The sequence below is a fragment of the Colletotrichum lupini genome, chromosome 6 (assembly GCF_023278565.1).
Source record: "Colletotrichum lupini chromosome 6, complete sequence".
Lineage (NCBI taxonomy): Eukaryota > Fungi > Ascomycota > Sordariomycetes > Glomerellales > Glomerellaceae > Colletotrichum > Colletotrichum lupini.
Genome location: NC_064679.1, coordinates 199,607 through 212,579, shown reverse-complemented (window position 1 = coordinate 212,579; position 12,973 = coordinate 199,607). Strand labels below are relative to the sequence as shown.

The 12,973-nt window shown below is 39.4% G+C and overlaps 4 protein-coding genes across 4 annotated transcripts; 1 reads left to right on the top strand and 3 right to left on the bottom strand.

Moving 5' to 3' along the window:
* Window positions 1-1,121: 1,121 nt before the first annotated feature.
* Window positions 1,122-1,361, bottom strand: CLUP02_11545 (uncharacterized protein; the record flags this gene model as incomplete). The annotated part of the gene is made up of 1 exon (XM_049290513.1): window positions 1,122-1,361. A coding segment is annotated over one exon (240 nt), but the record flags the coding sequence as incomplete, so codon positions are not given.
* Window positions 1,362-5,374: 4,013 nt separating this feature from the next.
* CLUP02_11544 (uncharacterized protein) lies at window positions 5,375-6,255 on the bottom strand (the record flags this gene model as incomplete). Its single annotated transcript, XM_049290512.1, has 4 exons — window positions 5,375-5,531; window positions 5,601-5,889; window positions 5,946-6,019; window positions 6,080-6,255. 4 exons carry the CDS (start codon window positions 6,253-6,255, stop codon window positions 5,375-5,377), a joined length of 696 nt encoding a protein of 231 aa, XP_049147657.1.
* Window positions 6,256-6,564: 309 nt separating this feature from the next.
* Window positions 6,565-7,414, top strand: CLUP02_11543 (uncharacterized protein; the record flags this gene model as incomplete). Its single annotated transcript, XM_049290511.1, has 5 exons — window positions 6,565-6,714; window positions 6,783-6,840; window positions 7,001-7,053; window positions 7,181-7,296; window positions 7,405-7,414. 5 exons carry the CDS (start codon window positions 6,565-6,567, stop codon window positions 7,412-7,414), a joined length of 387 nt encoding a protein of 128 aa, XP_049147656.1.
* A 209-nt stretch (window positions 7,415-7,623) lies between these two features.
* Window positions 7,624-9,283, bottom strand: CLUP02_11542 (uncharacterized protein; the record flags this gene model as incomplete). The annotated part of the gene is made up of 2 exons (XM_049290510.1): window positions 7,624-9,012; window positions 9,065-9,283. Coding segments are annotated over 2 exons (1,608 nt in total), but the record flags the coding sequence as incomplete, so codon positions are not given.
* Between the last annotated feature and the right edge of the window lie 3,690 nt (window positions 9,284-12,973).

Genomic DNA, 12,973 nt, shown 5'->3' with positions numbered 1-12,973 from the left:
ACGATTTTATCGAGGATAATTTCCTATACCTCTACTACGGGTTATATAGTTTCCCCTAGCTCTTTTTCTTTTTATAGGTTAGAAATTACTTTATTAGGATTTATATAGTACGGTCTAACTATTATAATTAATACTTCGAATAGCTAGTTGCGATCTCTCGCGACTATATAAGAGCGCTCGTTAACGGAAATTAACTTATATAGCCTAGCCTACTATTAAGTAATTTCGCGCTATACTTATATATCCGAATTTAGTAATATATCTAAATTATCTCCTATATTAGGCCTATTATGCATAATAATTACCTTATTAACTTACTTTCTTATACTTACCTCGCGCAGTGCCTATATTACTTTTTTAACTACTTAGGCTCGTTAGCTTATACCTAGCGACGGTAGCGAGGCTAAGGTCGTTCTTAGATATACTCTAAATACTAATAGCGTTAATATAAGTCCGTTAGGCCCTATAGTATCGTTATAGTATTTAAGTACTATCTAGAGGCATTCGTCGTTAGTAAAATCCGGATTTTCTTTTTTAATAATTCTAAACGCCCTTTTTAACTATTAGTATACCCTTTTTATTTTTTTAATACTATAGTACGCTTTAATAAGTACGACTTTTAGCTATATACCGTAGGCCGTCGTATTATCCCTAAATTTTACTAACTTAAAGCTAGTACTAGCGTCGGTTCTAATACCGTCTAGCGGTCCCTAGTATATATCGATCTAGCTTTTTCGTAGGGCTACCTATACTATTTTTATTTATAAATCCTAGAGGAATTGCCCTGCCTAGAAGGATATAGCTACGTCGATTATATATAGTACTAGCCGACTATTTAAATAAAAGATATTAACGACGATTTCCTAGTTAAAGTTAAGCTTATTACGTAATTTAAACTTAAATCTACGTAGGCTCTGCGCATTTATCTAATATTAATAGTATACTTTCGTTAATTACTCTAGCGCCCCTATTTCGATATTATTATTACCTAATTACTTTAAGAGGTTATATAGCCTCGTAACTAACGGGTACCCGAATCTCTAGTATAGTTTTCTAAGCTTACTTTTTATTAAGTAATTAATCGACTTCGTATCGTTAATAAGCTTTATAAACGCATACCCCTATCGTCGTTTAATTACCTCGAAGTACTTACCGCTAGAGATTCTATTCCTCGTATTATTAAATATAATACCTAGTCGATCTATATTTTTTAAATATAAGAGAAATGGGGTATTAATAGGTAAAATATAAAAAGTTATTATTCCGAAGTACGTCTCTATTTTTATTATACCTAGGGCGACGATTTCCTTACTTAAGCTAAAACTAATCTTTATAATACCCGCCGTTAACGTATTAAGCGTTACTAGCGCGGTCTTTTATAATACCTAGAATTGCCCTTTTCCTCTAGTTAACTATTATAATACCCTAGTATCTAGAATAATCATATAGAAATTATCTAGGCCGTACCTTTTGCTCGTATAAAATACCTATACGAGCTTAGTATTCGAGGGATCTAAGTAGTATAAAAAGGACCCCTCTAGCTACCCCTAGATTTACTTAGCACTATATTCCTTTTTTTTAAATATCGAGAGAGATAGCGTCTTCTCCTTAATTATTAAAAAAATGGGCTTTGGCCCTATTAGATTCGCCCTTTTAGCCGCTTCTATATCTATTATCTAAAGGACCTTCCCTTACTATCCGTAAATAAAAGCCTACTTATTAAGAGCTTTTACTACCTTTTATTCGTTTAGCCTCGTATATCCTCTAAAGGCTAACGGGGCAAAAAAAGAGTAGTTAATATCGTTAATTTTGTTATAATCTAATTCGTTAGTATAGGGGGTAAGATCTTCCTTATTTTCCAAATCTTTTATAGGGGGTATATGCTTTAAGCTACTACTTTAGCTACCGTCGCTAAGTTCTATACCCCCGGATCTGCCCTTATATATAACAAGGAATTAGTTAAACCGACGAGGGCTAGTTTTACTATCTATTACCCTCGACTTTTTATACTATTCGTACGATTTAGTACGCTCTTCCTTAGAGTAATTACTTAACTAATATCTATCTTTTTTATAAATATAGTATTACTTCTTTTATTACCCTACCCATAAGTTAAATCTTTACTTATTTAACGAATCTAGGCCTCTTTATTAGCGATTGCCGTATTTAGCCTCTTTTCCCTTTTTATTATACGTTCGATCGACTTAATATTATTAATAAGGGCCGTTATACGCTTAGAAGTAGGTTTAGTATAGTATTTTTATTTTAATATTAAAGCTAGATCTTAGCCTCGAGTAGAGCGTCTCGTAGTCTTTAGGTACTTAGTATAGGGTAATTTTTACCTTTAATATACGCTAGATTACGGTATAAAAATATCTAACTTTCCGCTCGTTTATCCCCTTATTTAGCTAGGTTTTCGCTAGCTTATTAATTTAATTAATAAGCTCTTTAAGGATCTCTACTCGTAATTTACCCTCTATTATCCTAGCTATAAATATAAAAGAAATCGCTCGTAGCTTAGATAGGAGCTCTAAGTTCTTATTATAGGTCTCGAAGCGGCTTTGGATTACGTTAATTATATTAAAAAAGTCGTTTTGATCGAGATTACGCACCGCTTCGTAGTAATAGTTAGAGGCTTTATTTACGAGTACGATATTAATTACTAAATAGTACTAGTATTCCCTAATTCCGACTTTTGTATAATAATTATAAAATATCGTTAGGGTTTTTTATAAGACCTTATACTTCCCCCTAGAGTATAATTTTTCTTTTAAGAAGATCTTTTTAAGGTCTATAAATTACTTCGTATTTGCTATTAGATTTTTAGTATTTATATACAATCCTTACGTCGCTACGTACTATTAGTAACTTCGGGTTATCTATTTTTTTTTATTAACCGATCGGCGCCGAATTTTATATTAATAGCGGTAATAAGTTATAGATCGAAATAGGTAGAATTATTAATTATCGTACTTCTAGTACTATATTTTGCCCCGGTATATCCTTTTATAATAATAGATTTCCGTTAGTAATTATAGAGAGGAAATCTAGGTCGTTTACCCTTTTTCTAAATTTATTAAAGCGATTATACGCTCTATTAACCTATACTTAGTTCTATAGTACGAATTCCTCCTCTATAATTATTGCTACTAATATTTTATATAGCTCTCGCGATTATAATTACGCTAGTAATACCCCTCGCTCATAAAAAAATCTATTAACTACTTTTATAATTCCTAGGCTTACGCTCGCGAACTATTCGTTTAGTTAGTAACTAAGGTCGTTTATAATCTTATAAAATAGGGGTTACCTCTATAGCCCCTTTTTTTTATAAACCTTAGTTAAATAGATTAATACCGCGTTAATTTACTTATTATTAAGCTAATCCGCGATTTTATATATCCACGTCCCCTAATAATCCGGGTTAATATTTACTTACTTATAAAGGATTAAGATTCTATCTAGGATCGGGTTTCGTCCTCTTCTTCTTTACTTTAACTTACTAAGAGTCGTGTTTTAGTTTATACTTATATTAGTAATTACTAGCGTATTTAATTTTAATAAAGATATATTTAATCTACGCGCTAGTCGTAATAAATCCGTACTTTTACTACCTAACGAATTTATTAGGGTTTAAGAGATTCCCGCTTTCTCTCGCCGTCTCGCTACTACTCTCGTTTTTATTATTTCTAGCGATTATTACTACCTTTTTAAATCGCTAGCTATCGTACTTACTAAGATCCTCTTTTTTGTTTAGTATAAAAGGGTAGGTTTTAGTAGTTCCTTTTTATAATAATAGCGGCAGACGTTTATATTATTATAAGAAAATATAGTAATTAGTCTCGGGATCTTTATTAGTTTTCGATTTCCGCTATTCTATATACTTCTAGCCTCCTAAGCCTCGTGCTCTCTATAATCTCTAAATAGCTTCCTTCCTTAACCTACCTCTTTTAGGGCGGTATTCTATAAGAATAGTTAAAAATAAACGCCGTGCGGCTCGTAAAGGAGCTATATAAGCTATTAAGAACCGTATAGGCCGTTAAGTATAGTTAACGAAGTTAAGCCCTCCTTTTTATAAGATCGTAGGTTTTAAGGACTTACTAAAAATGCCTACTTATTACTCGTACGTAGTGGGGTTAAATACTTTAGAAATCTTATCTTTTACGGCCTCTCGGTACCCTATTTTATATCTTTTAAGTAGTCTTTTTTATAACTTAATTACGGTTAAGTAATTATCGCTTACTAACGATCCCTTCTATTACTTAGTTAATTTCTTAAAATTAGTAATCTCGCGCCGGGAGCTAGTATAAAAAGAAGCCTTTTAGCGGCCCTCTAGAGGATTCTTTTTCTTCCCCTTAGATCCTCGTCCTTTTAGCCTTTTCTTAGGCTAATAGTAACTCTAGCGAGAGGTCGTAGGACTACTTTAGGGTAGCTACCTTCTTCTTAGGTTAATCTCCGAGATCCGTAATACTCTTAACTTAATACTATTAAGACCTTTAAATCCCCTCCTCCCTCGTTAAACCGTCCCCTATATTATATTCCTAAGTAATACCTAGGGGGTAGTTAAAGGAGCTATAAAGAGGTCGTTTAGATCGCGGGCTTAAGGTCGTACTTATAAGATCCTTATAGTAATAGACTTTTTTATATATTATAAATCTCTTAGCTTAATAGCTCTTATAGGGTTACCTTCGCTATTAAATAAGAATATTTACGTTTAAAAATCCCCTTTTTTAATCGCGTAGTACTTTTTTATACCGTACTTTTATTAATTTAACTAGTTAATTTCTAATTGCGGGCCGGCCGTAGAAAAATCGTTTAGTAAAAAAGCTACTTAGGGCGATAGTAAAAGGCTAGTTACTTAAGCGGTTCCGTTAATTAATATAGTTTAACGTAATAAACGTCGACCTCTCGTGGGTAGTAAAGGGCTACGATTATTTAATTCCGTACGGCATTTGAGAATCGCCCCCTTTTTCGTCTACTTCCATAAGGTTAATTAGTACGAATTTCCTATCCCGTATAGTATTAGGAGGTCGTCTCTTTTATATAACGAGATACCTTACTAATCTATAATAATAGAATTTAATTACTAATTAGTATTAGTATCCTTATTATAAAGTAGTTAGTTCGAACCGTAGTTAACGAAGAGATTAATTAAACTATATAAATATCTATATAATAAGTATAAAAAGGAGGTTCTAACTATAGGTTAGGCTAGCTACGATAATCGTAAATAGGGCCCCTAATTAGCCCCTGCGCAGTCGGCTATATGCCGCGGTCGAATTGGACTTCTAATCCGACACAAACAAATAGAAGAATCGTAGCAGGATATGACATAATGGCATCATGGTCCCTGCATCTGCTTATAATTTTCACTTCACATAAGGTGCGTCTTAGTGCCACCGCCGAATCGCCGAGTCGCTACCTTTCGTCCGCATCGCTGGCAGCTGTGAACGACGTCCTTGAAAGGCCTCATGGCATACGGAGCGAATACGCCAACACCAGTGGTGAAAAACAGCATGACGGCCATCCAGCTACAGAAATAAAAGTATCAGTCAAACGTTTCGAGTAATCATGAGATACACGGCATGGGGACGACGTACTGTGCTCCTTTGCCAATGGTATGGTCCGTTGTAGTGGGAGTGACGCCCTTGCAAGCAGGGCACTCGATCAAGGCAGGCCATCTCTCAACGAGGGCAACAGGCACGACGTTTGCCCGGGAGCCTTCACCTAGAGATTCGCCATGGTTGCAGTGGACAACGTGACAGTATTTGACATTAGGTCCGGCAATATCATGGCTGCCGATGGCAGTTGACGCGGGAGTATGCATTGGTTGGTATTGAGGAACTGGAGATCGGATACTGAAATCTTCGGGAGCGTTCGACATCGTTTCTAATGGTCCCAATTAGCCTAAGTCGTGGAAACTGCCTAGAGATGATATATCTTACCAAATTCACTCTTGCTCATGCCTGGGATTGCAACTAAAACGAGTATTGTATTAGGTTGAGATTGGATGAGATAACTGATGAGGAGTTATAGTCAAGGGCCCGGGAAAAGGCATTCATATAGACATGGAACACACACTCGAATAACATGGAACCCAACCAACGGATAGCAACCCCGTTGACCAATAATCACGGCACCTGTGGGATAGTTCCTTTGATGAAACACGGAACCTGCCATCTGTAGTCTACCAGACGTCAGTTGCATATCGCCGAATGCATCGCTGTAAGTCATTGTTAAGGCTCTACCAGCCATGTTGTCCGGCATTATCAATAGGAACCAATTACATCGTGGCAGAGACACTGTTGGCCAGCGAAATAGACCTGTGCCAAAAAGTTACCTCATTCGTTACTATGAGCCCGTTCCCCGTTCTGGCAGTCGAATCCTTCGGGGAAATGTAGCGCTCTAAATGCTGCTGCCTGGCCGTCTCAAAATAGCACCTAGAGCTCGTGTTCCCTCCCTGCCGATCGCCGAATCCGTCTTCAGTTCCACAGCCATACAGGAACTATGATTTAGTGGATTGAACCGGCTTGGATATCAATGAGGATTCAGAATTCCTGGGATATGGCTCTCCGCACTTCAAAAACCCTGGTTGGAGATGCTTTTGAGGGTCTGTGGTCCGTAGCCATGAGGCCTCGTGACAATGATTACTGGGCATTGTCTAACAAAGTGGACCCTGACGTACTCAAGGAAGTACAGAGACGTACAAGCAGTGTTTGGGGTAAGAACATTGTTGTTAGATGCTATATGAAAGGGGTTCGACGAGACACAGTTTCTGACAGTGGATGGAGGCAGCCTTGTCAAACTTGAAAGAGGCTAGCCGCTGGTATGAGAATCAAAGTCAGAGTGACAGACCTAGCTCTATACTTTATCGATCCATTTCTTTGTTGATGGGGAGAGCTTACGTGGCCTCTAACGGTCTGCCATGGCTCGTGGCCTCGGGCCCGAGGATGCAGGCTGTGTTTTGGGTCTAGCCTAAAGCCATACACATGCTGCCAAGACGTATTTCTTCCTCGTATCAATCGTGCATGGGAGTGGAACGCTCCTGATGCCGTGGAGATTGATTGAAATTACAAACTGGAGCCAATGAAGTAAGTTGAAGACTGTGAAGCAAAAAAAAAAAAAGTGATATCATTTTTGTAAGCTGAACCTCTCCCCGAGTCCAGCTCAATCCATATAGAACATGAATCTGTCAGGGCGTTATGTGTATCTCGTTGTCCACAGCTTATCAGTCAACATGGTATCATCGATCATTGGAGTGAAAGTGTGGCGAAATATCTGTGACGAGATGAAGAGGTAAGAGAATAGCAATCAAGATGATTGAGTATCCCTGCTTGTCCATGTATCTTCCCCCTCAGATCGATTCATTGCTGAGAACAGCACGAACTCAATTGAATGCTAAAGCAAGGTGTAATGATTCGGAACTATGTACATTCGTTGAAGAAATTGTATCGGAAAATGTAATTGGAATGAAAGTAATATCGTACAGCACATCGACCCTTTGATCTAGAGAGGTCCGTCACCATCCTGCAAAACGTCGTTCCACCACTCGTCATGACCCTCAGACTTACACAGACTGTCCCAGTCTGCTTCTGCCGACCCTTGTTCTTTGAGATCCTGTTTCTAGAAGATGCGGGGCTTCCTCTTCTGAGCATCTGATGCCGGTGCTGTGTAAACCAAGTCTTCCACTCCATTGCGACCCGGAACTCTGAGCAGCGGCTCCAGGGCCTCTCGTGGTTTTGAGTGCAGCTCTAGTAAACTTCGGAGATAAGGAAAGAACCAGTTGTTCTTCCACCAATCGCGCAGTCTCTGGCCTTTTAAGCCATTACGATGGGCATTATGGTGTACCACAACTGGCACTGAAGTACTCCAGAAATCGGTGTAAAGCGGAAGATCTTGCCATCCCATATTCTTGTCAATGGCAGTCTCTTGGATAGGACTGCGTAAACCAAGCATGTCTCCTGGGATGCCAGCTACCCTTGGAGGATCAATGCCTCTATCGGCCGCGGCTTGTCGGAGTCCAGGACCATCTGACGATGCAATGTATAGCCCATCATCTTCTTCGAAAACGGTAGGGGTGAAAAGATCTTGGATATAGTCTAGACCGACACTGAAGTCATTTTGCTGAAGTTCCTGAGCAGACTTTTCAGGCTGATCAGCTTGGAGTTTCACCCATTCATCGTGGTTTTGTCGCTTAGAAATCCGCCAAATCTCTTGCTCGCCGAAGATCTCCGCAAAAATACCTTGGTCGCTGAATATACCTGCACCGGCAGACTGTTTTTCATCGACTTTCTCTTGGGGACGACGGAACATACGCTTCATATCTCCGACGGGGCCCATAAGACTGCCGCTGTTGACATACCGTGGGCGGAGGTCATGCATTTGCTTGGGATCTTCGTCCGTATGGGGCCCGTACATGTCCTTCCGTGCACTAGACTCGGGAAGATCGTCGCAGTGGGGGTCAGAGCCAAGACTAGCATCGGGCCAGCATTTCTTCTGGGTCGAGATGATGATAGTCTGCCGCGGTATGAGATTGTTTCCTGAGTTTGACGAGAACCAAGAAGGGCTTCCTATCCACTCCTTTCGAATGCGTTCGTCTGCAGCGTAATTCTGCGCCATATATCGTCGAATGAGGACGGATGGCGGCAGCTGAAACCAGACATCGTAGGCGTCGACGAGGAGAATGAGGTCATCTGGTCCAAGGCGTTCATCGTCTGGGGCTTCTTCAGAAGTGATTGAATCAAGAAACTCGAGGGTGCCATCGATCTTGCCAAGATGAGAGCCTCCGAACCAGCCAGGAGACTTTTGAATGTCGCGGCCCCAGTTCACAATGACCGAGCTGGGATAGCCGGATGCAATACCCGACATGAGCATCTTGCATAATCCTGGAGATGGACCATCGGCCGGCACGATGATTCTGAGACGTCGCTGACCACCTTTCTCCACAGGCGGCAACGATGACAGTGCGTCTCTGGTCGAATCGGGTATGTATTGTGTGATATCTGTGTGACTCTGTATGTGTCAGGACTTGTGCTGTCACCTAGCGAGGCAGAGGGATACTAACAACGGCAAATAGTAGTCCAGAGAAAAGGATGACAAGAACAATAAGCTTTACCAAAGCCTTAGGGGACATCCTATAGAGTCTATATGAGGAGCTTTGCTTATCATATAACCTGGGGGATCGTAATGCTTTAGCATCAATCTCGGCGTTAAGCTTTCTATAGGTCTGGTTGCGCGGCGTTATCAATAGGTATGCGACATAGGGAAGAAGCTCACAGAGGCTAACTGCTATTAGGGTCTAAAAGAGGAATTATTAAAATCTACCCTTCTCTCGAGGTATACTACTAGCGCTCTATATATGCCTAAGCTACTCCTTTATTACTTAGTCCCCCTTTTTATGCCCCCCTAAGCTATTCCTTAACCAACGAGGCCTAACTAGCGAGGCCTAATAGGGTACTCCCTCTCCTAGGCTTCGTCCTAAAGCCCGCTTATAGTTCGTATACGCTATATTAATCCCTTACTTAGGAGGTCCTTAAATATATAGTACGAGGGCGGGTATAGGCAGCGCCCATTAGCCCGAATATAGACCCCTTACTCCGGATAATAGCCCTATAATTCTATACCCAGGCCGCTCCTACTTATAGGCTATCCTTACAACTACTAGTACCTAGGTAGTCGTCGCCCTACTTTTATTTACTAATATTAACCCCCTTCTAAGCTACTATAATTCCGAATTCTTTTCTTTTTTTTTATCCGTAGTTATCTTTTTTATATATAGTCTCTTATTTTTATTAGCGTCTACGCTACTCCCTCGTTACGTAGATATTACGGCTAACGAATATCTTTTAGATCCCTATTCTTATATACTCTCCGCGCCTAAGTAAGTCTTTTCTAAAGTCGTTCCGTAGTTATTACTAACTCGTTCTAATATAACTATAGCCCCTAATCGCGGCGTCGCTACTATTAATAGCAGAACGGTTATTAGCGCTACGGGTACGCTTAGTAGCGGCCGCAGTAGTAATCTACTTAAAAAGCCCGATATCCCCTTTACTTACCCTAACCTCGTACATATATCGCTACTTATACGCTATTTATACTAACTATTATAAACTCTTATTAAAAAAAAGAAAAAAGTAAACGCTAAGAAGATCGGGGTCGGCTAGGTGCGCCCGCTCTCTTACCCTACTTACGTTACGCACAAAGTACTTAATCTAAAAACCGAGTACTATAATTAGCTAGGTTAGTAATTTATAGCCCCTAATTCGCTCCTTTATTTAATACTTCTCTAAGATCTAGCGTGCGTTATATTAAGTATACTACGCAGAACTATTTTTATAAAAATACGGTGAGCGCTTAGTACTATTACTACTCTATCGCTTCTCCCGAATATTATATTAATAACGTCTTAAGTCCCTAAGTCCGCAGAATCTATAGTACGAACCCTTTAGAGTACTATACTCGCCTCTAATAGCGACGTTTATAATTCGGAGGTTTATTACTCTATTATCGCTCTATTATCGCTACTACTTAGGTCGCTAATATTACTTTATAGCTCTAGTAAACCTACCGAATCGCCGCTAGCAATACGTAAAGGGCGCTTAAGCGCGCTAGTAAAGAGGCCCGCTCGACCCCCGTTATTAATAGCAACGATAATAAAATAGCTATAAGCTCCTCCCGCGCTACGTCTTTATCTTATAACGACGCTATAATTGCGCTATTTCGTACTATCTATAACGAAGTACGCCGCTCTAATAATATTCTAGTTAGTATATAGTTACCCTGCCTACGCTCCGTATTCGTAGCTAATTATTTATAAATTCGCTAATAGTAAGGAGATCATTTCTTCCGTAACGACCCCTAGGATAATAACTAGGGCGGCCCTTCTACGCACAAAGGCGGTCCCTCTATAAATAAGGGCGGTCCTTCCGCGCGTCGTAAGAATTAGGGAAACGGTTAGTAATTAGCGCGTTTATACTACTTAGTTATAGCTATATAGCCCCCTTTTTTCGTTATTAGTAGCTAGTTCGCTACGTTATTAAGCTCCTTAGGAACTAGGGCGCGCCGCTTAATTAAAACTCGTTCTTTATATATACTAATTAACGCTACGTCTTTAATATGCCTAGCTAGCTCCTACGTATCTTTATCGCTACTATATCCCTTCTACCGGATTAGGTATTATTACCTCCTCTTCGGCCCTCTATATTATATAATATCTTCTACTTCGTAAAATAGCTCCCTATCTATATCCCCGATAGGTAAGGGCTTCTGAGGGGCTTCCTTACGGTATTAATACGGCTCGAGTAAGGATATATAGAATATATTATATATTTTATACTACGTCGGTACGTTTAGTTAGTAAGCGACCCCCGCCGTTCTAACTATTAATTTGACTTTAAATAGGCCTAGATACTTATTAGCTAACTTCTAGCTAGGACGCTACCTCTTAATATTCTTTTTTAATAGTAGTACCTAGTCGCCTACTTTGTACGATATATCTATTCTAGCTTTATTAGCTTATTACTTATACGTCTCGCGTGCTTTTTATATAAGGGGTCGTAGAGCTTCTTAGTTAGCTCGTAATCGGGCCGCACGCTCCTCGGCCGAGATATTTTATATACTATCTCGAGTCCCCGTTAAGATCGATATAGGGTACGTAAGTAGGAACCCGAGTAGGGCCTTAGTAAGCGCTTTATAAATTACTAAGTACTAGGTATTATTATATATAAACTCGGCTAGGTAAAGACGTTATACCTAATCTAATTAGTCCTAGGTATAGAAGTAGCGAAGGTACTACTTTAAGTATTAGTTCTACTATTTTATTTAACCGTCCGTTTGCGGGTAGAACGTAGTACTAAGACGCCTCTTTATTATTAAAAAATAGTAGAGATAAGTCTAAAACTTGCTTATAAATAACGACCCCTTATTAGAGACGATCCTTTTAAGTATTTTAAACTTAGTAAAGATCTTTACGAATAGGAGGTTTGCGAATCCCTAGGCTATAAGGGTCGTCCTCGTAGTAATATAGACGTTATATTTCGTAAATCGGTTTATTACGACGAGTACCGCGTCGTAGGGGCGCCTCCCGATTAGCGTAGTTAATATAGGTAAGCCCGTAATAAAGTCTAGCGATATTTCTTACTATAGCTTAACTAGGGTAGGTAGGGGGCGTAGTAAGCTATACGGCTTATAGTAATAAGGCTTCGTCTACTAATATACTATATAAGTATTAATATAACTTTTTATATTCCTACTTACTCTATCTTAGTAATAGTAGCGTTTTAGTAGCGCTATCGTCCGCTTTATACTATAATATCCTACCGTAGGCGTATCGTAATATGTTTTAATAACCTCCCTCCTTAGCCCCTTATATAGCGGTACGTAGGCGCGGCCGCCGTAATATAATAGCTTTTTAGAGTCGTATACTTAGCTCTGTCGTTACTTTTTCTTAACTAAGCGAGGCCGTCGGTTCCTCTTAGTCTACTACTTATCCTTTATAAAAGCGTCCTCTTATTAGGCGGCCCGTAGTTAACTTATTATTAGTAACCCCTCCTTACTAAATACTATTTTAGGTACTCCTATTGTGTTAGAGTCCCGTAAAATAAGTAGCTCGCAATTTATAGTTTTAGTAGTAGGCTTAAGTAGCTTTTTAAGTACTATGCTATAACTCTAACGCCCTAGGCTCGTAGCCCCGTTATGCCTCTCGAGGTGCTCTTCGGAGTTCCCTCGAGCCGGAGCTCTTAACCTCTTTTGCTTACTTCTTTATATTATTATTAGTTCCGCTTTTAGAATACTTACTATCCCTTTTACTTAGGAGCCGCTCCCGCGGCTCGTCCTTATATACTTTATTACCGTAATTCTAAGGGGCTCTTATATATTTTTAGCGTTATAAAGGTCTTCTTTTATTTTTAATAGTAGCTCCTCCGCTCTATTATCGTTACTACCTTTGCCGTAGTTAGGTCTTCGTAATAGTCTA